This window comes from Corvus moneduloides, chromosome 8 (genome assembly GCF_009650955.1).
Source record: "Corvus moneduloides isolate bCorMon1 chromosome 8, bCorMon1.pri, whole genome shotgun sequence".
Classification (NCBI taxonomy): Eukaryota; Metazoa; Chordata; class Aves; order Passeriformes; family Corvidae; genus Corvus; species Corvus moneduloides.
This window is the reverse complement of record NC_045483.1, coordinates 28,158,750-28,186,335: the sequence shown is the minus strand read 5'-3', so window position 1 is coordinate 28,186,335 and position 27,586 is coordinate 28,158,750. Positions and strand designations below refer to the sequence as shown.

Below are 27,586 nucleotides of genomic sequence, written 5' to 3'. Positions count from 1 at the left end.
TCAGACCCTTTAAAGCCTCCTTCTGGAAATTATTTGTCAATGACTAGTAAAACAGGCAATAAATTTTTAAAGCTGTGTTATCGATAACTTTTACAGTCAGACTTAATACCTACTTCAGTTACCATAAAAAGTATTGTAACAGATGTTTTGGGGTTTAATGAAGACAGTCAAGCACATTTATTGCCTATTTCTTCTAAAGGTGACTGAGCAATTTTCAAAAAATAACTTCCCCAGTATAGCCTGTATTTTGTGCCTATATTGAACAGCACATATCAGACTGCAGTTCTTTCTCTCAGAATGGACCACTTCAAGTCTTTACAGATCAGTCAAGCCTGCTGAGGCTTGTGACTCAGCTGGAAGCAGTTAGTCCATGACAGAGTCCTGGTTGTCTTCAGCCAGCAGCTGGGCACGCTGTCACCTGTGAGATGATCACTTGTGTCTCAGCTAAAGGGATGTAACTTTGACAACACTTAGCATTGTTCCAACTTTGTTCGTGGGGCAGCTCTATCTGTGAAATTATTTTCCCATTGCCTGCACCTTCCAGAAGCATGGACTCAATTCCCCCACGGTCAAAGTTTAAGCAAAATTGAATTTTGATCCCACAAGAATTCTGGTCAAGGCCATCTGCTTCTGCCACAGGAAATAAACATGAAGGGACAAACCCCAGGTGAAGTCCCAGCGGTGCACTCAAGTAAGCAGATCCTATTATTCCAAATGTCAGTTGGGAGAAAATGGAAAATATGAGGGGTGCTCCTACCCTGCCCCCAGCAACAGCTGCCTATCTCAAATCCCATCCCTTGCCATGGGGCAGTGGCAATACTGGCAAGCCTCACAGAGCAGCAAAATTCATTGCTAGAACTAAAGCTGATGCTACACTTGCAATCCTTTGTCCCAGAGCTGCAGTGGAAGGATCAAGTGTCGACCTTCAGAAATACCTGCAAAAGACTTCAAGTGACTGCAATAAGCATAAGCAACAAACCAGTTGAGTTGCTCTCTTGTATAAGACACCCACTCACTGAGGCTGAAGAGCCAAGCTAACCTGGGAAGAAAGAAGAAATGCATCCCAAAGGAGACTCCCATGAGTGTGTCAAGCTCTACTACATGACAGGGTAGAAGTAACCCTAGGACTGGATGTGGTTCATGCTCACTGTAGTTACACTGTGTTGGTCACAGATCAAGTCTAAACACACATGGGCCTGGAAAGCTCTTTTGTGCACAAATTCTGAGCCTACTTGTAAAAAATAACAGGGATTTTCACTATTTAGAAACAAGAGTTGCCATGAGGTTATGTGTGGTCTAAAACCTCAGCTCTGACATGGCTGAGGATCAAGCCAGGCAAAAGTTCACATGGTTATTGATGGTCGTGAAGTTATGCTTTCAAATCTCTATGAACAAAAAGAAAGCAAGTTGTGGTTCTCATACTAAACTTTTAGGAACTGAAGAAAGTTGAAGAAGCATCTAATAAATTTAATAAATTAGAGCAGTAAAACATTATCAAATACAGTGATTTATTCATACTTCTGAAAACAGATAAGTTCATCAAAACACACAACTAATTCTATTTTCTATTTTAAGCAAATGGTCTGAGTTTTTATAAAGCATCAAACAACTACTGTTTGTTATCAATTGCAACAAATATAATCAACTTCAAATGTTCACATGCAAGATACAGAGGGAAGCACTTCCAAGGAATTTGCTGCAATCGGTTCAAATGAGGCAGATGGGGAGGAACAGGCAGCTCCTATGATTCAGTGAGTCAGTGACAATAGAGACTGTGATATTAGAAGTACTCAGCAACATTGTTGTACAAGAAAGGTCCCACTGTAGCACATTGCATTAACAGCAGCAAACCCTTGAGAGTTTTCCAGGCCTTGTCAGCCTAGACTGCTTTGATGAATGATATAAACAGAAGATGAAATAATCACTCACTAGTTTTCAAGCACTGAAATGCAGCTATTGAAGATTTCTAGTCTGCATTATGACAGTGGAAGTCATGCTTGGCAAACAGGCCAATATCTGAGCTTACAGTTGTCAGACATCCTGAATTCTTATCTTCATTTGGTATTTCTCAGGCTTATACCTCCAAAGACAGAGGGTTCTCCTCCTTCACATTGTATTTCCCTACAGAAAACGACAAGACTGGCAAACTCAAGGAGGTCGTTCCTCTGCTTGTCAGCACTTAGATAAAGGCTTATCATTCAAGAATGCCAGTCAATTTTTCTTGTCTTTGTAGCCAGCTAATGATAAGAGAAACCCTCAGTACTACAAAATAAGAAAAGATCAGACTATTTTAAGGAAAATAAACATAAGCATGAGGTTAATGACAATGAGCATACTGTCATTTTATGGCTGGACTCAATGATCTTGAAGGTCTTTTCCAACCTAAATCCTTCTACAATTCTGTACTTATGTTCCATGCCAGGGGGTCAAAGCTGGAAAGATCATTTGGGTCACTGACTGCAATTCTCTGCAATCACAGGAAAATACAATAAAGGAGTAAGTAGCACATGGGTCCTGTGAACACCAAGGACTATTTCCTAAATCTTCTACAACTAGTTTCAACCTGTGGGTCACAGACCAACCTAGGCAATTAAGAAAAACAACCTAAAAACCAACAACACCACCAAGTTTCAGTAGATTTAAATGATCAATGCACTTAGAAACTTTTCCAGAGGTACGGAAATAGAAAAAATTTGAAAACAACTGCTCTACAGCCAGCCCAAAGTCTACAGTAAGAGCCCAAAGGCCAGAATCACAACACCACTCAAGGGAAGAGCAGATGAAATTCAAGCTATCGTACCAACCCCCAACAATATCAAGAAATGTTCTATGTCAAGTAGTTCAGAAAACCCTGAGAAACAGATCACAACCAACAGAGCGCAGAGAGTGAAAATGAAACAAGCAGCAAGTTCTCCACTTATCTCACCAAGGAGAAAAATTTCTTCACAAGTCCACATCTTGTTTAACCCACTTCTGATTTAGGCAAGTGCTGTGGAGTGATAATACAATTAACCAAGAGGTGCACCAGGCTAATTTACCAAATTTCTCATCACTTCCTCTGGTACTTCGGTGATCAAAGGATGCCAGCAGTAAGAAGGCAGGGAAAGAAAATAAGGAATGAAGCTAAAGACGACCACGGACCTCAAGCTATCTTTCAAGAGGAAGATCCCTTCTTGGGCCCATCTTGTGTCAGGAGAAGGCACGAACTATGTGATAACACGTCGTGAGCACTGGGAAGAGGAACTCCAAACCCAATGACACACACAGTGGTCACAAAGTTTAGTCTTCCTTACTGTGTTTAACAGATCAGAGCTTGGAAAATATATTGGGACTCCCATTTCTCCTCACCTGACTATTTTCATTCACCAGCAACCAGAGTTAAACTTCCACAATTTAAAACCTAATCCAGGATCTGCATCCAGAAAATCAATTGACCTTTCTCTGTATCAAGATAACTAGTAGTCTCAACAAGTTTACTTTCTATAGAAATACTTTTCTATAGAAAGACAAATGAAATTAGTTTCCTGTTAAAATCTCATCAAAAAGAGAATATAATTACAAGGAGAATGGCATAATCCTTTTTTAAGCCAATATATCCATCTTGAGACAACCATCAATATACTTTAGAACATTTCAAGCAATTTTATCAGCATTTAGGAAGGAAAAAGAATGCCTTGAGGCCAGTCCTGTCAGCAAATATTTCCCATCATTAACTTAAATCTCAGTATTATTTCAGATGATTGCATTGTAGGCACAATTTTCAAAAGCAGTGTGAACACTCTACTACATTGATGGCCACACTTTTCCCACATGAACCATTAGTTGCAAATATGGATACAAAGGTAATTAGTAATCTTTTGGGAAGTTCACAGGCACATTTCATATTAACAACCTCTCATGAAGAAACTCACAGAACTTTGTAAAATTAGAATTTATGAGACCAAGATCAAACTATATCTTCATTTGACTCTATGGTTTCATAAAGAAAATGGTTTTGTAATACCTGTTAGAAAACTTTCTGACCAAATGCTAAGATAACTTGACTTTTTTTTTAATACATATAATATCACCAGAAATAATAAAAAAAAAAAAAAAAAAAAAAAAAGAAAACAATTGCAAAGTTCACATATATACTAATTTTTTTCAGGAGCAATTTCATTTTCCCTCATGCATGTCTATTGGAGAGTTAGTCCAGCTTCCTCAGATAGTTTCGATCTTATCAACAGTATCATAAGCTTTTCTTCAATTCTCAAGCTATTTATTAACATTGTAATAACATGCTAAATCTTGAAAATACCCCTTAAAATTCTCAGCTTCAAAGTGCATTTTCCAAAGGCCCTAGGATATATGACTATTTCCCAGTTAATGTGATAATCTGACAAGATATTTGCAAATTATACATTCAAAATAGCCCTGAAGAGATGGAGATACGACAGAACTTTCTAAACCTATATATTTATTTGTATTTCCTAAGTCTGATTCACCTCAGCAACAAAGTAGTTCGGATCAGATTTAAATGGCAAATAGATGTGAGCCTTTAATTTGCCTTAAGGCACTTTTCAGAGGCACTGGAGCTAGCAGAGCCTTCCCAACTGTTGCTGTGCTGTTCTGCACTCAGAAAAACTCCTTCTATTTCTTCTTCAACCTCAGACAGAACAATCTTACCTTATTAGTTCCACTAATTGTCCCAGAAAGCAAACTGAGCAATCCAGGCTAACACCTTTTCCTGCCTGTCCTTTGATCATCTCGTGACTGAATTTAAGTTGAATTTAGCCAGGTAAAGTGTTGTGTGTATATAAGATACATATTTTTCTCCAGGGCCTTGTTCAGTAGTTCTCTGGGCTCCTGTGCTGCATTTCACAGTGTATGAATTTTACAGTTAACTTAGACTCCATGCACAGGTTTTGTACAGAGGTAAACTACACCCCTGGGCAATTTAGCAATGCTACTTCTGGAAGAAAAAAAAAGAAAAAAGAAAGAAACCCAACTTCCTACATTGTAAGTCTGTCACAAGTTCCAGACTGTAAGTTTTTCTCCCTTGAAAGCCCAAAAGAACGCATCATTTTAAAGCACATTTTCTCTTTTTACAAACACAAGAGATCTAAAAGAATTTGATTCCCTATTAATTACCCCATGTCACAGCTTATTCATCTATTCTTCAGAGAAAATATATTTCAGAACCAAAACATGACACACATCCTGCTCCACGCCTTCCTCTTACAGCATCCTTTAGATGTGCCACTTCCACTGAGTCAACACAACCACCCACAACTTCTCAAGGCAAGAGTCAAAACACGAGATTACAAATAGTCTCCCTGCAGGCCAGCAGCAACAAAGACCAGTTGTCAGGATTACTAAAATCCTGTTTAGAGCCCCAGTGCCACCGTAAATGCAGGACATGAACTCCAATCTTTGATCAACAGCTATTTCTTGCATACCCACCAAGTACTTTTCTTCATGTTGAGCTGCCCAAAGTGCAACATCTCTTTGGAGATAATTAACCCAAGAAAACACAAATACCTTGAAATTACGACAGTGCATAATCCGCCTCAGGTTCACAGAAGTTTTAGGAGGTGTGTTTTTGACCAAACTACCATTTTAGTCTGAATGTATTTAGCTACTAGCATTGCCAGAATGCCCTACAGCAAATACAACTGACCACTGCTGTCATTTTTTTTTACATTCTGGATATTTTGCCATTCTTTAGAGCTATTGGGATGTCCTGAAGAAGCAGCTGTGGCTTCTTGTCCATTTGTGCTCTCCATTTCCTTATAATGTCAGTGATAAACAGCTTTAAAGGTTAAAATCTAAAATAAAATGGTTTTAAGAGACTAAGATTACCCTTCATATCAGTGAAAGCAGTATGAGAGACTTAATTCTGTAATGCAAGGCTCACTGCAGCAGGTAACACAGAGGAAGCTACATGAAACTTAAAGGCTTCCCCTGTTGGTCACTGAATGGCAAAAAGTCTTCCAGAGACACTTTTCATTTCCATAATGCAATTCCACTTCTTGTAATGTAAATGAAAAAGACAAAACCTTAGTTTTGTCATGTAGCTATAAGTAAGCATTTACAAACCTTAGAATATACTCTGACAAATTATCTGTGTAGTGCTGCCAACAGATGTCATCACAATGATTAAAATGCAATGGAAATAAAATAATCCAGTAAATCATAAAAAGCATTTCCACAAAATCTATTGCATTGAGCAGTGGCAGGGAAGAGGGAAGTATGGGGGAACACCATCCTGCCAAACAAGAGAAGACAGGTAAAAAAAGACATCAGAATTGGAAGAAAAAAACCTATATTTACAAACCTCACCAGGAGGTAGAATGATGGACCTGCTGTTCATACAAAATGGGGCATGGTTAAAAGTGATGAGGTGCCTCTGAAAAGTGCAACTACAGACAAGAAAGTCTCCTCAGCTAACTGCTTTTGAGAAACTCGAGTTTTAGTTAAGAACTCCAGGCACAAAGGTACCAACTACAACTCTACAGTCCCTGACTTGGCAATAAGAACAAACCAAATGGATAACAGAGAGACACCTTCCTGAGAAAAATATTGGGTTACCGAAAAAAGCCTACTCAAAGACAGAAAAATGGCTTTTGAGGCTTGCAGATTTGATTCTAAAAGAATCAGGTATCACTAATTACATTGCCCAGGTGACTCTGAGTTTATCTGACATTACATTATATTTTTGAACAGCAGTTTGAAAGCAAAGAGGACACACCATGGTCACAAAAATGTAAACTGCCCTCAACACATAACAATGCATTAAGCCTTTATGAAGGAGGGAGGGGGCGGGGGGGGGGGGGCGGTTTAAAGGCAAAACAAAAGCTAGGTAGTGCTGAAACAGGAGTTAACTTTTCATGTGGACTATACAACTCTTTAAGGCAGATATGGGCACTCTCATGTCAAGCTGTCCTGGGCAAGTGGCTTTCTACAAGCTGAGGCTTAGTCAACCTCAACTTCTGCTACACCGTATCTTTCTCCATCTTGTCCTGTGAGCAAAAATTCCTTTTCTCCTCTTGGAAAGTGAAATGCCTTGCACAGGCTGATTATTTGCAAAATGATTGCTTGCCTAAGATGTGAAACCTCTACCCTTCTCCAGCCTCTTTAAAAATCCAGACCCATACTGTGCAAACACCTTGCTCAGACCATAGGAGGAACAAGCTTTTTCTATTTCTGTTTGGGTCACTAAGTCCTACCTATATCAAAAACACTGTTACTTCCACAGTAACTGAAGAACTTCAGGGCAAAAGCAAGCTGAAAGGAAAGAAAAGAAAAATAAAGTTTCAGTAAAAATAAACTTAAAGCAGATAATTGGGTTGCTCCCTTTTATTTTTTGTGCACTTCAACATCCAGGCCCTCTATGGTTTGACCCTTGAAGACATCACATCCTCAGTTCCTTTTCTCTAAGCTTCTCAGATAACTGTTCTCATTCCAAAAATACTCTCGAGTAGGATAGAAAATGGGCAATCATCAGTCTTTTCAATTAAAATGCAGCTAATATTTCACACAAGGTAATGCTCAATTTACACCAGAGTTTACCTTGGAGTTCTAAAGCATTTTTTAAATCAATGTAAAATTAAGTCAAGGGTTTGCAAACATGCAAAGACACTGAGAGGCTCTGTCTCCCATAAGCCAACTTCTCCTTCCACTATCCCAAGTCTGACCTTTATATAGGAGCAGAGAAGTTAAGAAGACAAAGGGCTATGGAAATGCTCTAGATCATTACACAGTTTCTACTGGAAGTATTATCAAGCAGCAAATAATTGGTGTTTCCTAAATATCGTGTAATATGTAAAGTAGGGTCATTCACCCACTGACAAAGGCAATTCTCGTTAACTTTAGAAATGTTCAGTTCTATGGAAAATCCTTTTATTCAATTTCTAAATAAGAACAAACCAGATTGTCAATGAGATTTCGAGGATATTGAAAGCATTCCATCAGCAATGTTACGAGTTACAATCACTAAGACTCAGATAAGTAAATTAAAAAGCAGAGGATTAAATGACTAGACTGAGGAATAGGATAGTTAATGAGTCCCTGGCCCCACTGGGAGTTTTTGGTTTGAGATTGGTGTGTTTAGATGAGCGAAATTAATTTCTTAGATATGATTCTGTTGACTATGTGGGGGAGAAATTGCTTTCTTACTGTCCTTTTACTCCCTCTATGAAAGGTTGCTAAGGGAATAGTTCTCAGTAAGGTCAAGCAGTAGCAACCCTGCTGTGTGTTTTAATGCAGCCAAACAACACTTGAAATTAATGCTTCTTACTTCTTTCTACCTTTAAGGACTAGTTGTTAGTGCTTTCCAGTTTTCTTACTACATAACTGAATACGTAATAGGCAGAAGGGAAAAAAATGGACAAGCACAACAGGGTCAGAAGAAAGGAACTTCACAAAAGCTGTGCTAGTGCAGACAGCCTCTTCCTGATAAGACAAACCTTTCAGACTATAAAAAGCACTCCAAACCCACAAGCCTGAACACTTTTTCAAACACAGCAATCAAGTCTCCAAATTATAATTAAATGCAAGCTATTAGAAAAAACATAAAAGAAAGCCTTTCAACATAGTTCTCATTTCAGATATTTATTGCCCTAAAGTTATGTAAATGAAAGAAAACCTGGCATATTAGCATATCATTATTATCTGCCTTTGAAATTATTACAGATCTACATATGATATAAAATGAGGTTCTCAAAATATTGTATACTATTTAACAATCTCACTTCAATTTTCTTGACAAGAATCCTAATAAGAAAGGAGCAACACTAAGGATCAGCATCAGCTGCTCCCTGGCCTCAGTGAAGAGTGAAATGGAAAGGATTCTCAGGATGACACCAAGATTTCAACCTCAGACCTGACACAGTTCTGTGTAAGGAAGTCTGCAGGACTCGGGTGTGCCCTGTGCATAAAACATGCCATTCTTCAGTCTGAAACCTGACCACTTTCAACAGGTTTCCAAATGGAAAGGACCACACAGAATTTCCGTGTGTAAGAAAAATCACTGTATTATTACATAAAAAAAAAAAAAGCGAAACAGAATATGTAAACCATTTTTCAAAATCATCAACTCAAATAACTGAAAATTATGGAAAAATCTCTTGCTAAGAAAAAACCAAAAAAAACAGAGCTCTGTGGACCAATTTTATTCTAGCAGGGCACTTTCAGAAAAACACAGATATTTGCAGGTTTAAAAGAAAAAGTTACATTTCCTACAATTACAAGACTCACACAGCAGCATGGTTACAAAAATCTAAGTAATATTTTTTTTCTGAGGGGCAAGTTGAAAAAACACCTCTAAGCATGAGATGACAGAGACTAATAAAGGCACAGCAGGAATTCCCCTCAGAGGAAATTTATTACTAATAAAAGTATGAGAAACATTTTCATCTTTGCCTAAAAAAAGACTTTGACTATGGCTGCTCTGAAATGACAAAAAGTTACATCTGAAGTAACTGTTTCAGCTACAGTCTTGGTGTGCTGTAGTCTTACAGTCGGGCAGTATTATAGCTGTATAACTTGGCTTTGAGGCTTTGTTTTGTTCTCCTTCCAGTAAACACCTGTGGTAAGCCACAGTTTTAATAAACATGATGACATCCCCTCTGTTCAAGGAACATGTAACTTTAGCTACTTTCACTGTATGGCTCAACCTTAGCATGATAAATCACATCAAAATATTAAATTCATCTCATTCAGCAAGTATAAAGATGTAAATTAAAATGTAATACTTAGATAGTCAATCCCCTAATCATCTCTAGCTGGAAGATTCTGAAGAGAGAAAGGCTCAAGGCATATTCCCTGCTGGACACATTACAGTAAGTCTAGCAATTAAATTATTTGTACAGGGTATTTGGGCATGCATGTATATGCATACATCCAGATTGTATTTCACAGTTCAGGATCCTTTTCTTGAGCCATTATTTTAACTAGACCAGACTGAGGAGGTTTTGTGTACTCATTTCACATTTACAGATCCTCCTCCACATTAATGACTGAGAACAGCTGCCACAGACAAACAAAGCGCTCAGAAAAATCTTTTCTTTAAAAAATCATAAATAAGAGAAACACAAAGAAAATATTTAACCCTGAAGCACGTTCACTAACATTTTTATGAACACTGCTTATTTCTGATCTTTCAGATAATTTCTAGCATACCAGTTAATGATGTAGCATACTTTCCATAATGAAATCCCAGAAAAAGGAACCCAACTGCAGCTGCTTGGTAAATGAGCAGGATCAGCAGCAGGATCAGTGGGAAAGACCATTACATACTGAAAAAGAACTGTAGGCTAACCTGCAGCTAATTTTCTGTATGAGACCCTTAAAATAGATGGGTCACCCACACCTAACATGGAAATAAAGATATTAGCAATTAGAAGAAAGAAGAAATGCATTTAACCTGCTATGCAGATGGAGGAAGTAAAAAAAAACAAAACAACCCTTTCAAACTAAGTCTTTTAACTTCAAAGCATGAAAATAATAAGGCATACCCTGTCATCCTACAGCAAACAGGGACTGAGATGCCTCTCATGGCCTTCTCTCCACTCCCAGACTCTGCCAAGCTGGGGCAGGACCCTGTGCTCTGATCAGGTCCTATCCACACTGCTGGTGTTTCCACAGAAAGCCTCTTGCTCTGTGGGGATGCTAAGCTGTGACCCCACAGCACATCCTTGTTCCCCTGAGTGCCTGCAGCACTCGACGTGTGACAGTCTCACACCGAGCTCTGGGCCTCGTCCCAGCACGAACTGATGGGAGCCCCTGCAAAGGCAGAGCACGTGGCTGGGGTGGAACTAACCCCAGTACAGCCTGGGAAAACACCTAAACTGCACCAGGGATGTGCTGAAGTGGGACTGCCTCCAAAAGTACCAAATATTTTGCACCTGCAATTAAACTGTGATTAGAACAGAACAGCTGTTGGCTACCAAGGAACAAATAGCAAGAGGGATGAACCAACAAAACAAAAGTGGATATTGGGCCATAGTCTGCAGCCTGCTGCCATCCTCAGCACCAAAGGGACTCCTTCATGGGCTATCAGCTCCTTTCCTTCCTACTGCTTTCAACGTAACAAAAACACATGAATACTAAGATGGACATTTTAATTTGCTGTTTTATTTAGCTCTGCAAACACTCTTGTTTATAATACACTAAGACATACAACTATAGAGCACAAAAACAAGCACAATGAGATGACAACGTCACAGATGTCTTCACTGTGGCAGTCCTTAATAAGTCATGGTCTGATCTCAGAGGGCCGAAGGAGGTAAAACTGTTAAACCCATTCACCCCACTGAGCAACATCTTTTAAATGCAGAGAACTAGTAGAAAAAACATGTACTTGCACAGCAAGGCTTCTCTGACCAAGGGTGGGAATCCCTACCTACACTTTCTGGTTGGCTTTTAAAAAGTGTTGAAAGCTGATATTAAACCTAGGATAAAAAGTATGTAACAATATGTGCTTTCCAGAGAGTTCAGAGTGCACCTGTCAAAACTTCCAAACAAGACCTTGCACTCCGATGAAAACAGTGTGAAATCTGTGTTCAAGCATGGAAGAAGAGCAGATAAAGGTAAAGTTACCTGACAGTGAAAGACTCAAGAGAAAACACTGGAGAAAAACTGACAGTACATCAATATAAACCAATCCTTTGCCATTCTGGCAGATGAGATTATTTTTTTTTAATGCTTTACTTTAAAAAGCTAGGTACAGCCTATAGTTTCTACCTATGCACCCAGTACCCCAAGCCAGTGCAGTCAAATCAATAAAGCCTTGTTTCATGGGGTTATTAAAAACAAACAAACGAAACTAAACCCAAAAAAACCCCTAATAATTTGTACATGTAATATTTCATGAATAACTGTAAATAGCAATGGAGCTGCTGAGTCTGGTTCTACGGTTCTCTATTTCATCTTACTTGATCAGCTTACACCTTCTCAACAAATAAAACTGCTGGAAAGCAACTGTGGTTGTAACATTAAATTTATGTGCTGAGACAAGGTAGATCAAGAACCATGTGCTGATCTCTTCTCCCTGAGATCCAGTGGTATGATGTGTGGGAATGGTTCAAAGCTGTGCCACAGGAAGTTGAGACCGGACAAGAGGAAGCATTTCCTTACTGCCCAGGTGGTCAGACACTGGAACAGCCTTTCTGGAGATGTACTTGATGCCACAAGCCTGTCAGTGGTTGAAGCATTTGGACGTGGCTCTTAACAACATGCTTGAACTTTTGGTCAGCCCTGAATTATTCAGGCAGCTGGACTAGATATTGTTGTAGGTCACTTCCAACTGAAATAGTCTATTCTGTCGGTTCTATTTTATGTCAAGTACATATCATTACCAAGTGCTACAGACTATAATAACAGATTGCATTCGCTCAGTGGTATACAGCACAGACACCCAAAAACTCAGCAGCTCTGAGTTGCTCTGAAACCACAGCAGTGCGTATGGGACTGACAATAAACCCATTTATGGAACACCATTCTTGCTCTCAAACCACATTCTGATTTTCCAAATTTGTTCTGGTTTCCAGAACTGACAGCATTTTAACATCAACAAGCACACATACAAGGCCTCCCAAATTAGAAACAATTCATTTGAAATTGCTATGCAGAGGGAACAGCAAGTTTCAGCTCCAAGAAAGCTCCATAGATGTGTAAGCATCATCCACTGAGAAACAGGGGCTTCAAGTTTTGCAGTTTCTGAGTAACAGGCTCCTTTGATCCCTTCTCCTAAGGGCTCTACAAACGTTAAGTATTAGCTTTCTTGTGTCCCAGTTTTGACCTACAGCTAACTATGCCCCCTTTGAAAGCAACATTTTAAAAACTTACAAGTCTTGTTTGGGTTTTTTTAGTTTAAACATGCCATTGCATTTTCAAGCCCATCCGCAAACCTGTTTGCCACCCATATGTCATGCACACAGTCCCTTCTCAACACTAATGACAGGCTCAGAAATCCCAATTTGAACTGAAAGCGTAGAAGTTCATACCTTTGAACTTATTTGAATCCTTGAATCACAAAAAGGTTACTAAAGTACTAGTTTAAATACACACCACACACAAACAAGCACTTAACTGAAACTCAGCACATAACTCTTTTGGAAGAAAAGATATAGTTTAACTTCATGTTTGTCATTTGAGTTCATTTCTCTAAATCATATGAAAAGAACAATGATTCCCCATGTAAACTGCCTCCTGTAACAGTCAGTGAGAAAATAGTTTTCCCCTCAAGTAATTGCCACATGCATAAAAGCAATATTCTACAAAATGCAATGACTGCTTGCAAGGGCAGACAACACAGTCCTGTTTTATGCATGCAGCCAGGGTCTGTTCACTCTTTACTGCTTCATCCCTTGCCACTGGAGTTCCTTGCACCCATTTGCTGCACTTTGGTATCGAATGTTTGATGGGGCCAAAAAAATCTCATTACTTATCAGCACAACAGGATCTTGTTTATGCAATAAACATTGAACTGAATGACAAAGGAGGAAACAAAATTTATACTTTAATTGCAGTTCTCTGGCACTTGACACAACCATTAACATGAGTGTCCACCAAGTCTTTGAAGAAAAAGTATCTCTGAATTTTATTTACCTATTTCAGTCACCAGAAACTACCACTTATCCTGCTATATAGACTTGCTATAGTTTCCTTATCTCACTACAGCAAAGTCCCTAGAGCTTTTTTATTTTTCCCCAAAATCTAACAACAGTTCTCAGCACATCCCAGCACTGAAAACTTATCTGTATGAAAAGCAAGGTATCTTCTCTTTGGCCTTCAGTTCCGTGAATGCACTGCTCCTCCAAGAAAACCGTACTGGTACTACTCTCCTGTGCTTCCTACCCATGCAGATGTTCTCCAACTGCACAGTAAATGCCAGGAAAAACACATGCTAAAAACTATCTCCATCAGTAATTAAAGCCTTGTCATTGTGTATTAGACATTGTTACGTGGAATAATGACTTGCCGCAATTTTACCAGCACAATACCTTGAAATGAAGGTCCCTGATAGCAACACTCTTTTAAAAGGATTTAAGGATAATTTACAATGTCATCTTACAAAACCATGCAAAAGACACTTCCAATAAATACAATATTTGTGATTGGTTTACTTGCAATAACTATTCTGGTGGTGATATCACAATCGTCTGTTTTTATTCCAAATTAGTTTTTACTTGTAAAAAAAGTTCCATCCCTGTGAAGCTAAGGCTGGTAACATTGATTTCCATGGTGCTGCTTGGAAAGATGCTGCAGAAGAATAATGTGAATGTCAAGGCATTTTACATAGCAGCAGCAAGATTCTGTGAGCAGTCTGGGCAGTGGATTTGCTCCAGGTTGTTTTGACTAATACATGCAATATTTTACCAAAATGAGCAGGACATCCATACAGTGAGATACAATGAGATTTTGAATAGCCAGAACAACACCAAGTAACACTGGGTCATGAGACACTGCTCAGTAAGAACACATCAGCACTTGTACATCCCATGGATCATTCTGTCTGCGTGGATGAGAGTTTCAAAAGTAGGAAATTAAATCTTAAAAAAAAAAAGACCTGACCTGAACCAACAAAGCAAGTCAGGAAATTGAGCAAAGTCTGACACTTTTCTTAGGTAGGCCTCCCATTGTGGCAAGCTTTTACTTGCAGAAAGGATCATTCTGCAGTCCTCCCAAAAGACACCTTGACGTGCCTTAATGAAGCAGTGATAGAGAACAAGTTCTTTTTGGAATTGAGAAGAATCATCAACCACTTCCTTAACTCTCGAGTATGGTATCAGTTCATCAAAGAGCAATTCGAACTGCAATGGACATATGAGCCCTGAAAGAGTATCTTAGAAGGGACAGTAGAAAACATCTTTATTTACATATATTGAGGTAGCACAAAGCTCCTGTACCAAAAAGGCTAAAAATCTGACCAGACTCTTTCCTGTGGATACAACATAGAACTTCAACAGAGAAAATTTATTTTCATAGTAGTCTTCATAAATGCAATCCCAATCTTCATGGTTAGCAAATAACTCAATTAGAAAATCATATCACTGGACCAACAAAAGTCCTTCACTAGGTCGTGCTTTCCTGTTTTTAACAAAATTGAGCAAAGGGACCCCATCCACCAGACTGTCAGCTCAGATCCCTGGGCATTCAAAATGGTTTCATACAGTTTTACTTCTGAGAAAAGACATTGTTGAAAGCCATTGTTCAACCAGCCAACTACTGTCACTACCATGAATATGAATAAGCTCCAATATAGGACACCGAGTTTTTGGAAATGTAAGAAGATCCAATTGTTCAGTTATTCTTTGCCAATAAATCAACCCGCCATTATTTAGAGATTTTTATTTTCCTTTGGTGTCTGAATATGTGGCTGGAGTTTCATTTTAAAGTCCTTTTCTTCCCATTTTCATAAAGATTTTTTTTCATAGCACCTTGCTAAGTTTTCAGAGCAGCAGAAGGATCCTACTGCCAATAGGATGAGGCCCTTGAAACGACATATACTGCTGTTTCTCCTGGTAATATTAGCTAGCACCTAGTCTGAGGAAAAGATAGAGCAGAAGAAATTGTTCTGAGTTCACAAAAATTAACATTTGGTATAATTTTGTAGCCATAATTTGCATGTACACAACTTAGACATAAATACATATGGATTAATGCAAATTTTCATACTGGGAAAGATTCACTGTGCTCTGTAAAACTAAGGGTAAGGCTGGTGATGAATCATTTTTTTTTAATATTCTAGTCTGGATATATAAATAGCTCTCTGTTTCTAGAATAATTACTACTGAAAAACACAGCTTCTTAAATAACCTAGGCCATAATTAATCTTCGCTTCATTAAATCACAAATAATATCTTTTTAAAGTCTTATTTGTAAAGGCAAGCTGATTAATTTAAACATTTCCCTTTTGCACAAAAAAAAAAAAAAAAAAAAAAAAAATCTAATTGGAATGATTTACCAACGTAGCTACTTTTCACATCTTGTAAGCTCTGGGAAGGCGGCTCCCTCACCCCCTGCCCAGCCCCTCGAGGGAGCTCCACGCTCACGCTGCCGCCCCGGCCCTGCCTCCCCGCATGCTCGGGGAGAGGTGACGGCTTGTGCCCCGCACCTTCCGCGGCCGCTCCCGCAAGAGCCGAGCCCCCTGCCCGGCCCCTCCGCGCCGCATCGCCCCCTCCCTCCGTGCGGGCGGGACCCTTCGCGTGCCCTGTCCCGCCGCGTCCGCGCGTGGCCGTGCTGGTGGCACGGGGGCAGCGGTGCGACCGTGGTCCGGCCTTCCCTCCGCACTGGCGGAGCCAGGAGCGCTGTGGAGCGCTCCGTGCCTTGTGCTCTCCTTCGCCGCGCGGCTGCCGCCCCAGCGCGGACTGCGCACGGCCGGGCACGGCTGGGTTGGGCCGGGCACGGCGCCGCCGCCGCTGCTGCACCGCGCCGTCCCTCCCCTTTCCTTGTAAGACAGCGCCAACCCCCGACCGAAGAAAAGTTTCCAGCCGAGCGCCAGGACAGGTCCGGGCAGTCACCGGCGCTCCCTCCTCGCCGGTGGGACGGGACGATCCTCCCTCAGCCCGTCCCCTCCACGTACCCAACCCGCCCACGCCGTGGGTGCCGCCCGAGGCGCTCACCTTCCTGCACCGCATGGAAGGGGTTGTTGGCCTCTATGAGCTTGATGGAGTAAGTGATTTTCTCGCTCTGGAGGATGTCGTCATTGAGGTTCAGATCCGACACCGCCTGCTTGAACACCTCGTCGTCCTTGGCAGCATTGCCTTCGAAAATGGCACCTGATGGGAGGAAGGCGGCAGAGGGTGAGGAGGGCTCGGCCCGTCCGCCCGCCGCCCCAGGGCCCGCGCTACGTGGGTAGCAGGGCTCTGGGACGGGCAGGGCTCAAGCCGGCTCGCACGGTACCGGGTGGCGCAGCCCTGGGGACACCGGGCGCCTGTGGGGCCGGGCCACACACACGTGGGCGGCCTCGTCCCAGGCACGGGGAAGCGCAGCATTCCTCCCGGCCACTTCTGCTCCACCGGCATTTACGGAGCCCTGAACCAGAGCCACGGCGGGGTGACGGACTTGCTTCGCCAGTGACGGGAAAAGGAGCAGGCTTGGAAACTCCACCAACTTTTTGCTCGCTGCTCGCCTCTCCCTGGGATGCTGCCTTTCGGTCCGCGGTTTTATTGAGGCTTACAAGCACGCACGAACGTGAAGCCAGGATTTGTGTCCAGTAACCTGGAAGCTTTAATTTCACTGTCCTGTTTATGCAGTTAACTTGAAAACATCTGGCGATGTGTGTTACATAAAATCCCTCTCTACGGAGCGTGTGTGTGCCCACGCCAGGCTTACTGCCCTGCTCTACGCGGCGGTGGGAGATCTTCAGAGCTGGCAAAAAAAAAACCCAAGCAAAAAACGTTATTCCCCAGCCTGGAAAAGTCCTGCTGATTCACACCGTGCGTGCCTGTGGCTTGAACCTCTGTGCACTGCCCGTGTGCATCACAGCTCTGCACACAGCAGCTCCCCGCTCCTGCCCAGCGGACCGCTCTTTCTGCCAGCACTTACTTAGCAAACAGCACTCGGGCTAAAGTTCGTGCGGGGAGAAGCCGAGGTGGCACCGTCCACGCGCAAGAGAAGCGGAGCCGAGAGCGAGACCCGCGGAGGCTCCTTCACCCACACTTCAGCCCTTCCCCAAGGCCGCCCCGCCGCCGCCCTTCCTCCCCGCGGGGCTGGCCCCGGTGCCGCGGGGGTCTGCCCTGCCCTGGGGACTGCCCCTGGGCCGGAGTCCCTCGCTGCGGTCAGGGCTGACCCCGTCTCCTTAATGGCTCCGCAATGCTGTCTGCCTTGGCTGCGCCCCCAGGCTCCGGAGGCGAGCGGCGACGACCGGAGCCTCCTCCTCACCGGCCCCAGAGCCGTCATGCTGGGAAACTTGCTACAGGGCTGGTTCCCTTCTCCCCTCCCCTGCCTCGGGTCGACACGGGACTTTTCTCCCGTCTCCGTGGAGCCTCCCCTCGCCAGGATGGCTCCTGCCCCGGCCCCCTCCTTTTTCTGATCTCCTATCCTCCCCGAAAGGCTGGTGGGAATTACGGCTTTTCATTTCCCGGCCGTACTCCCGTTTCCTCCTCTATCATCCTCTACAAGTGATTCTCTCCCCCCTCTCCACCCCTAAACATCCTCATTTTCGTTCCTGCTGGTACCTTTCAACACCAGCCAAAAGGTGACTGCAGAGCCTCGCTTTTGCTTGCCAGGCTTCCCGCGGACATCACCATGCCTTGCTCCCAGAAGCCATAAAAGTTCACATCAGCCTTTCCTTTTGCCTCTTATTCATCCCCCTCTTCCTCCCACTGCTGATACAGCCTTCTTGCTGCCCAGGGGTTTTAATGAGATCTTATTCAAACCACAACAGTTGCGCGCATAGACACACACACACACACAAGAGCCGCTGCAAAGCTCGCCTTTCTAACCCTTTCCCAGCCAAGTTCCCCTCTCCGCCCCCCGCATTCCGGCTTGGCTGACACCTGCTACGGCAGGAGATGGAAACCAGGGGATTATCTCCCCGAAAGTTTTCCCTGCGAGCACGTTCAGACTATGCCTCTCTCCTGCTCGGGTGATGGGGGCGGTTGTTTGTTTTCGGTGGCGAGGAGGCGGGGGGTGGGGGGAAAGAAAGCCTTTCCACGCAAACAGGTCCAAGCACAGACTCCCCAGCCACATGGGAGACCGCAGCGGCGGCCCCGGCGGGTCCCCTGCCCGCTCCCAGCCCGGCGCACAGGCGGAATTTCGCCCCTAACTTTACAATCGGGGGCGGAATACAGCTGTCTTTCTCCCATCCGTCCTCCTGTCTCTCCGCGGAGTTGGGTTCCACCGCTGCCCGTGTCATTATCGCGGCTAAACGAGACGCTTCCTTTATATATTTATTTATCTGCCGCGTCCCTTTCCAACCCTCCCCCCCGCTCCCTCTCTTACCAATGTGGATGATGGAGTCCGCCCGCACCGAAACGCACTGAAATATCCAGGGGAAAAGCCAGAGCATCAACACTTCCATTTCCAGCCTCTCGCACAGCACATCAGCCCGGGTTTCGTGGAGAGACAGACAGGGGGAAAGAAAAAAAAAGGCGCAAGGGCAGGTGGAGCAAGGCAGCGGGCGCGGGGGGGGAGATGCCCAAACACCTCCCTCTTAGAAAAAAAAAAAAACCAAATTCCCCCAGCGCCCCAAGAATTTTCCAAGATTGAGGGAAACGGGCGATGAGGAGGAGGAGGAAAAAAAAAAAAAAAAAAAAATCCGGGGCTAGAAAATCACGGAGGTAGATCCCGGGTTGGCAGGCGGCGCGGCGGAGCCTCCAGCGCTCGGTGTGTGCCGGGGCGCCGGCAGACCGCGAACTGCGGAGCGGCCCCCCCGCCGCCGCCGCCCGCCCCCCGCGCCACGTGACTGCGGAGCCTCGGCGCTCGGTGCCGCCGGGGCACGGCGCGGCGGGCGGGCAGCGGGGCGCACGGGCCGCGCCGGGGCGAGCGCGCAGCGCTGCGGGGAGCGCCGAGCCGGGGCCACAGCAGGGCGATTGGCTGCGATGGAATAGATTAGACAGAGCCAGAATTGTATCTATCTATATATCTCTTTCTATATCATGTATGTCTCCCCGAGGAAAGGGGTAGGGGACCGATGCTCGAAGCGCAGGCATGCGAGGCGAGTGGGCAGCTGCCGGTTGCCGGGCGCAGGCTGCTCCGCGGGGCCGCAGCCCCTGCCCGGAGGGTGCCCAGCGCTGCGCGGCCTCCCGCAGCCCCCGCCCGGCCCGGCACCACGGGACGCCCCCGCAGGTAAGGGCGCGGGGCTGCGCCCGCTGCCGCTCCTCCAACTTCAGCGACGGGGGGCGGCGCGGGGGCACCGCACCGAAGCGGGCGGTGGGGGGAATGCCCCTTCCTCCTTCCACACGCTCGAGCCCGGGACGTGATCCGTGTTTGAGGAACGAAATGGAAATGCGAGGTTTTTACCCCTGCGCTGGGGGCGAGGTGGTAGGGAAGAAAAGTGGTACAGCAAAACCTTTTCTTGTTTTGTTTTGTTCTAGCTTTCAATGAAATCTAATTCATAAATTGGACATGCTCAGGCTCAGAAGACTAATTCATCCCCTAAAACAAACGCATCAGTGATTGCAGGCACCTAAACGTGACAAGCGTCTCAATATACCGAGGATCCAGAGAAAACAAATTCATTCAGGAGCCCGAAACGTAATTAAAACTACTGCCAAGAAAATGAGTTGAGAGCAGGATGTTACCAAGATTATTAAGTTGCTGCGGGGCTGAGGCACACGGACCGCTATAGGGGTACATACAGATAATGTCAGCCTTTGGGTAACGGGAGGCAGAGCGATTCCTGGAGGTCGCCGTCTTGCAAGCGCAAGCCTGGTAACAGCTCGCCGTGGCCTCATCCTGCTCCCGGGAAGGGACTGGCGAGCCCGGGGGCTCGGCGGGGAAGGAGCGGGCCCCCACCGCCTGCTGAGCCCCGGCAGAGTGGCGACAAAGGGGCCGGCGGCGCCCGTATCTCTGGCACTGGCTACAGCATCCCTGTCATGTGTATTCAGCACACTTTTAATAACCATCACCTGTACGTGCGCTAGTAAATGCTCCCGACGCTGAGCATTGCTTGCTTGCAGGAGCGATCGCTGCAATGTATTTTTTCAATGTAGAAAGCATTTTTTTCATGCAGGGCACAGTACGGCAAGAACTGCTCAATACTAAGGAGTAGGAAATATAGATAAGGGGGCTGGGGATGCAGAAGGGGGAGGGAACACACAGTATAGATGGAGCAAAGTGAAAAGGAAGGAAGCTGAAATGGAAATGATATGAACAAGAATCCCTGTTGATCCCCATGCATCAACGACCTCCTATTCAGTGGTAGTTACAAACACAGCATTCGAACAGGGAAGAGCAGGGGTAAATAAAACAAGATATGCTTTTTAAAAATAAATCACTTGTTAACTACTCTTACTTACAGTCCTTGTCTTAAATATGCAATTTCACACTGATCAATGCAGAATGATATATACTATACTCTGCATTTCACGTAATAAAAACACTTAATCCAGATAATTGGCTTCTGGGACAGAGATCAATAGAAATGTTCCTTATTTGACTACGTTAGCAAGTCAAAATTAATTCTAATTTACATTTGCTTCAAATCAATATGCACTTAGTGACTTACACAGGCTCTTTAAAAAGTTAAGCACCTATATTGACCAGAGTCATATATATGTCAGTAACAAGTACATGTGTGGGAATTAGAGAGGGGGAAAGTGTTACTGCAGAACCAAGTCTCTGACTTTCATAGAGGAAAGGAGGCTAAATTTATTTGTGTTTGAGAAGTGCTTTAGCGTCCTAGCCTAAAACCTGTAGAAATATGCAGCTATTAATCCCACGATTTATGCAGGCATCCAAACATCAGTTATAGTTGCACTCCAAGCACTTGGGAACAGGCTTGCCTCCTACTTTAGTTTGTACAGCGAGGTCTTGACCTCAGCTGGGACACCTCTGGGTGCTATTTTAGTAATAGTAAAATAGTAATATAAAATATTAAAACTCTAAACTCAGTGGATTGGACAAGTTACAAAATTTCCTGGGAAATCCAAGAGCAGTGCTCTGAATGCAGAAAAGGATCCAGTCCCAGCCAAGGGCAGGAGAGGGGAAAAGACAAGAGACCAGAATACAGCAAAACAGACCAACTGAAATAGGCACCAAAAACAGACAGAAGGCTACAGTCAGAAGACAAAAACAAACCAGAAAAATGCACAGAAGAAATCTCAAATGCTATAAAATCTGACATGTAACACGCAAAGTACAATGAGACCTAAATGGATCCACCACAGTAAAAAGGAGGATTGCAGCTTCGGTAGCATCTCTGCAAGATAAAAAGATGTCACATCAAAACTTCATTGCATCTGGTTTTAACTCAGGTTGCATTACCTTTTCTTTCACGTTACTTGCAAATTTTTTTCCCCTTTCTCCTCTCCTTCTACTCTTTTTTTCTAAACCAAAAAAATCCCAACAACTTTGGCTTGGATTATGTTTTCATAACAATTACTTCTTCTATGATTTCCCCTCCTTCAAAAAAAGCTATCAATGCTACATTTCTAAGCCCGGTATAAATGAGAGCTCTCCTTTCAACCCTCCCATTCCTTGTTTGCAGTCAGGGGAGTGCTGACACTTAGCAGTGGGTGTACATTGTTTAGGTGCAGCAATTGACACCACAAGGCCAATCCCTTTGCCAACACTTTGTATATTAAGAATGTTACAAGCTGCTGTGATATTCCATCATCATCATGTAGGGGGCAACTCATGACACATTATTCCACAAGGTACCACTGGATTTATAGTGCCCACAGAAGAATGACATCTCAACAGAAATAGGCCAGGTAAAAACCCAACTCAAGTGACAGCCACTTGGTCACAGTTCAACTCTGTGGCAACAGATGCGATTCTGTGCACACCTCAGACAGCTCTTACCACCTTTGCAAACCGCTGTGGTGATTTTAACTCGTGACCCATCACGAGTTATTGCTGTGCTTATTTCTGTTATCTGAATGAACATAGTATGAAATCTGTACCAAGTGGGTTTTGCTACAAGAGAACGGCTGGAGTAACTCTCCAAAACCTACACCGCAATTAGAAACATAGAACTTCCTAGAAAGGCGCACTGAAAGGCTTGTGCAGTGCCACACTCGGAGCCTTGTGCCCAGGGCTCTGTCCCTCTGTGCTGCCATAACAAGAATGAAGCACATTTTGAAAGACATCATCAGAACTATGGCTGCAGGATATGCCTCGATCTGGAAAGCACCTCACATTTACAAAACTGCTTCATAAGCAAGAGCTCTGCAAGACCATAACACTGAGACTTTTATCATAGCCTGTATTCAGAATAAATGGAAGGCTTTAAGATTAAACATTTCTTGAGTCTTCTCCCAAGTTTCACCCATTTACTATAGCTAAACTGAGGCTTCCCCACATAAAAGTGTGTATATATCTATTTGTGTACGTGTAGCAATGATTTATTCCTTCTGAAAGCAAATGGAACTCCTCCTCTGTATCAGGTGTAAAGATGCAGATAATACCTCCAATTGTTAGCTGCTCACTTTGTGGAGCTGGAAGAATGAAAAGAAAAAACCCGAAAAATATCCTAATACACAACATGGTAACAATCTCCCTCCTTCCCCAATAGCCAAGATGTCTACTGTTAACACACCCACAAAAAAGTAAAATTTCTTACTCTAAAATGCCATGAAATTCAGCAGCTGTGCTTCTCTTCAGAAACAGTACTGCAAAACCTCAAGCCTAACTTAATTCCAAAGTTTGTGGATGCTTATATTTAAAAATTCATTATGTCATTCTCCTGTGGTGACAGCCCGAGGTTTCAGTTGCTTTGTTGAAGCTTCCTTTAGCTTATTGAAACCACCTTTTCTCTTTTCATGGTTGATAGCATAGTATGATAATCTTGCAGGAGTAAATGGACTAGAGTCTGCAAGAAAAGGCTGCTGAATTATAGAGTTCTTTGCAGGACAGTTGACATTCTTGATTAATTTGTTGTGTGCCTACTAACAATCTGAAACTTTGCTACAGTCAACACTTTATTTGGATTGACATGTCTTTTAAGATGCCATAAAGAAGGCAAAGCACTGTTATTTCCATATTTTTTACCTGATTTAATTCAGCAGAGTACACACAGCCTAGATTTGATTTAATTCATACTTATGTTTGCTTAATTTCATCACTTCAATATCTGTTGCATCTTGATAAGATTAATATATACTTCCCTACTCCTCTCTTCCAACTGTGACTTTTCACACCCTATTTTTCTTTAATGGGCATTTTCTTTTCAATACACAAGGGTCTTTATAGGCCTTTCCGGCCTCCCACATTTTTATAGTTGCATAAATGCACTCTTAATGTAGTGCAAGGCAAGTTGTATCAGTGTTGGTAAGTGTAATCACTATCCTGGCATTTGTATCTAATTAACACTTTGATTCAGAAGAAAAGGAATCTCTTTATTCACAACATTTTAATATCACCAATATGTGTTTTATTGAGAACTCTTAACACACAGATGGACCAAAGAATCCTTTGTTACTACTGTAAAGTGTGGGAGTGTAACTCCTAGTTAAAAGAAAACACTTTTCTCCCTCATTTGTAAGCAAGCAAGCCCCTTGCCATTATATCCACTGGACACTAACTGGAAAAGGCTAAAGTCTGTAAGTTTGTTTTCCTGACTAGAGATCCTTCCTTTTTTTTTTTTTTTTTTAAGAAAATAAAGTAGGTATGGTTGCCATCTTTGTTACAGCACAGTTTCATAAGAATGAAGGCTCTCCAAGTAAAAGTGTTTGTCAATTGTTTATAATTTAATAGTAGCCATATAAAGATAATCTTTGAACCAACTTCACTGGCATTCATCTGAGAGAAAAAAACAATTTACAAGATTCTCCAATATAAACCCATCTCCAGGGGAACTCCATTCCAAAACATCTTGCATGCCTCATTGACCCATCCACATAGTACACACAGTCCAGTCTCATAAGCTGTTCAGTGAGCTGCCTATTACAGATAATAAGACATTGCTAGGACAGCTGTCCTCTGCCATCACAGCAACCCAAAGAGACAGACACATCCCAAAAGGAAAATCACAACAGGAAAAACCCCTGATGTCATTCCATGTACAGCCTTCATAAATACATACTGACCAATCTCACACATAGTAACAAGCCAAGAATGACACCTCTGGTTTACAGATACTTCACTGTGAATACATATCCCAGTACTTCCACTATTATAAAACTTCCCAACACTTGACCACAGAAATATATCCTTGCTTTGTTAGAGTCGATTGAAGCTGCAGGGTGGTTATGCCAGACAGAGGAAAAAGCAAGTTACTAGAATTTAACCTGCAGTTCACCTCAGCTGGTTGAAGATTTTGGAGAAGTCACGTTCCTGCTAGCTACTTCTCACTTTACCCATCTAGACAGTAACAAGCCAGTAAAGTAGATGCTGCTGCATGGTGAAGCAGAGAACCAGAAAAGTCTGAACACGTACATTTAAAAAGTTCTGCCCTCCAGCCAAGACACAGTAACTGATCTCGTGTTTGTTCCTACTTCACTGCAAACTCCACCGAGAAATGATGGAAGCAGAAATATTTTGCTACAAGCCAGAAACTTGAATGCTGCCCTTTCTGCATCTCAGGCAAAGAATAGGGACCTTTTCAACTGCACTAATTCAATCCTTTGCCATCACTAAATACTGATGGAGTTTGTGCGTGCAGAGTCCTTCTAAAAGCCTCACAATGGAAAGTACTCTAAGGGGAAAGTAATTTTACCTTAAAGAAAAACCCTGATCTTTCTCAGCAGTCCATTCTAAACTATATTATGTTTAGTGACTGTCTCACAGTGGGTCACTTCTACCAGTAGGTAAGGCCTCTCTTTTGTCTCGCAATGCTGTGTCACAGAGTTGGTGGCTTGGGTTTGTTTGGGATGGAGTTGGTTTGTTTGTTTTCCAGTGTGTTTCTGCAACCATTAGTAAAAATGAGGTACAGAATTGGCCTTCTCAGTGACCCCATTAGCATTAATGGCAGTCACATACAGAATATATTCTCCCAGGGATCTGTGTTCTCTTTGGGAAAAGATTCCCCGTAATGGAGTTCATAATTCATACTCATGTTTCCAGGAAGGGTTGAAATGAAGATTTTTTTAGCAAAAACACCAGCTTCTCATTGTATGCCTGACTTAAAAAATTCTACCAAAGCCTTTGTTTGTTGTATTTTTTGTCCCTTAGCGGAAAGAAAAAAAAGGAAAAAAAAAAATCAAGCCAAAAAGTAGGGTAAAGTGTCATGGTATATCTTAAATTTCCTACTCAAAGAAGGGGATACTTTTTTAAAGGCAGTGCAATCCAGCCATTGGAGCAGAGGAGCCATGATTCCTGGGCTACATTCCCACCACAGTCACCGATTCATTTCATGACTAATTGAGTGGACTGTTGCATGAACATTGTATTCAGTTCTCAATTTAAGGGTGAACAAGAACATCAAGTTCCTTTCCTCAGTTCCTGCACTCAGTCAGCTGTCCTACTTCTCTAGGAGGTATAGGGGAAACATGGTAGGTTTATTTTTGGTTGGTCAAACAAGTAATTTTAAGTAATTTCAAGTTTGTAGATCCTACAGAGATTAGGAAAAAACTATCTTATTTTAAATAATTTCAAACAGAAAATGCTCGTTATTGTACTTGAGACCAACCCATTCCACTTAACTGAGTCTGGATGCAAATTTTCAGTATCCAAGCTCCATTGTTGACTGAGTGACAGGACTTCAGATGTCTAATGATTTCTTTTCCTTTCAATTTTTTAACCATGGTGGGGAGGGGTACGTGAAACAAGGGACAATTATATTGAGATGAATAAGAAAAGCTCTAGAGACAAAGCCACCCAGAGCTACAAGCTGGTTATACTCTCCTCTAAGTTACATTCAAGTGATTTCTTCTGTTCTGCTGGAGTAAGCACCTGAACTAGGTCTCCCACATGAGAAAGGGGTGTCCTGATGACTAGGTATTGGAAGAGGAGCGGGGGAAGAATATACACCTCTTTTGAGAGAGAGAAAGAAAAAAAAAAAAGAGTAAAAACCACCTTGAAATATTTCCATATGGCCTGGTGAGAAAGGGAGAGAAGAGAAAAAGAAAAGCACACTGCTTCCTTTCTACTTTAGGCTGTAGAAGGTGTTTGTGTGCAAGAACAGCTTTCTAACCCAGGCTTCCCCATGTCAAGAAGTTTGTTTATGTCAGGTTGATTTTCTGTTGGCATTTTATGCTGCTTCCTGCAAAGAAACTATTTCTATGAACATACCCAGGCATTCACAACCCTTCCAATGGTTTGAGTCACATAAGCCACACCTTAGTGGTGCCTCATCCCTTCAACACCTATGCCTTGCCATTCCCACAGCGTCAGCTGAAAACGTAAGTGTATCATAGACCTGTTTGCAATAGTCTATAGTATGGCCAGTGGAAATAGGAAACCCAGGACCAGCTCACTTTGCAACATTCCACATAGCACCATTTGGGTGTTATTGCCATAGTGTAGAAGTTTAAGCTATAGAAAAAGTACATTGGTTTAAGAGCTCCAAAATACTTTGGTTCCTGGTACACAACATCTGAAAACATCTCTCTTTACTGATTCTTATTCAAAGTGAACTTTAAACTATTACTCTATATACTTGACTCAACAGTTCCGAGAAAGAGATAAAAAAGCCCAAACATTTTTTCTAAGTCTTCTGAAAAATTGTAGTTATTGCAGTAAAGCGTTTATATGAAAAGGGCAGAGAGGATAAAAAACAGGCACCACTTTAAGCATCCAGCACTCCATGAGTCACAGACCCTGTCACTGAGCCCTAATGAAACTTCACTGACCAACAGTTTCTAAAGGTCCCACGCTCTCCAATGTCTTCTTAATATCACTAAATACACTTTTACCTTGCTCCCAGTCCAAACTGTGCTGCACTATACAGCAATATATTTTACTACAGCTACATGCTATCCATCTGAATGCAAGTCTGCAGTGGAAATAGCTTTGTTTGCTGCAGTGCTGTATTATCACACATGACTAGACCAGG

At 42.7% G+C, this 27,586-nt stretch overlaps 1 protein-coding gene and 1 long non-coding RNA gene across 8 annotated transcripts in view; one reads left to right on the top strand and one right to left on the bottom strand.

The window, feature by feature from the left end:
• The window catches only part of GRID1 (glutamate ionotropic receptor delta type subunit 1), a 500,801-nt gene extending 481,450 nt beyond the window's left edge, over positions 1-19,351 (bottom strand). For 5 of the 7 annotated variants that reach the window (XM_032115780.1, XM_032115781.1, XM_032115784.1 and 2 more), the window contains exons 1-2: positions 18,931-19,350; positions 16,608-16,763 (exon numbers count right to left, since the gene is read on the bottom strand). In XM_032115780.1, coding sequence (XP_031971671.1) covers positions 16,608-16,763; positions 18,931-19,009 — 235 coding nt within the window. In that variant the 5' untranslated portion in view covers positions 19,010-19,350. Of the gene's footprint in view, positions 1-16,607; positions 16,764-18,930 lie in introns of all 7 variants that reach the window. The other 2 variants (XM_032115777.1, XM_032115779.1) reach the window with 1 other exon arrangement.
• Positions 19,352-19,458: 107 nt separating this feature from the next.
• LOC116447635 lies at positions 19,459-22,892 on the top strand. The gene is made up of 2 exons (XR_004241619.1): positions 19,459-19,776; positions 20,025-22,892. It is a non-coding gene; the product is annotated as an uncharacterized LOC116447635 (long non-coding RNA).
• The last annotated feature ends 4,694 nt before the right edge of the window (positions 22,893-27,586 follow it).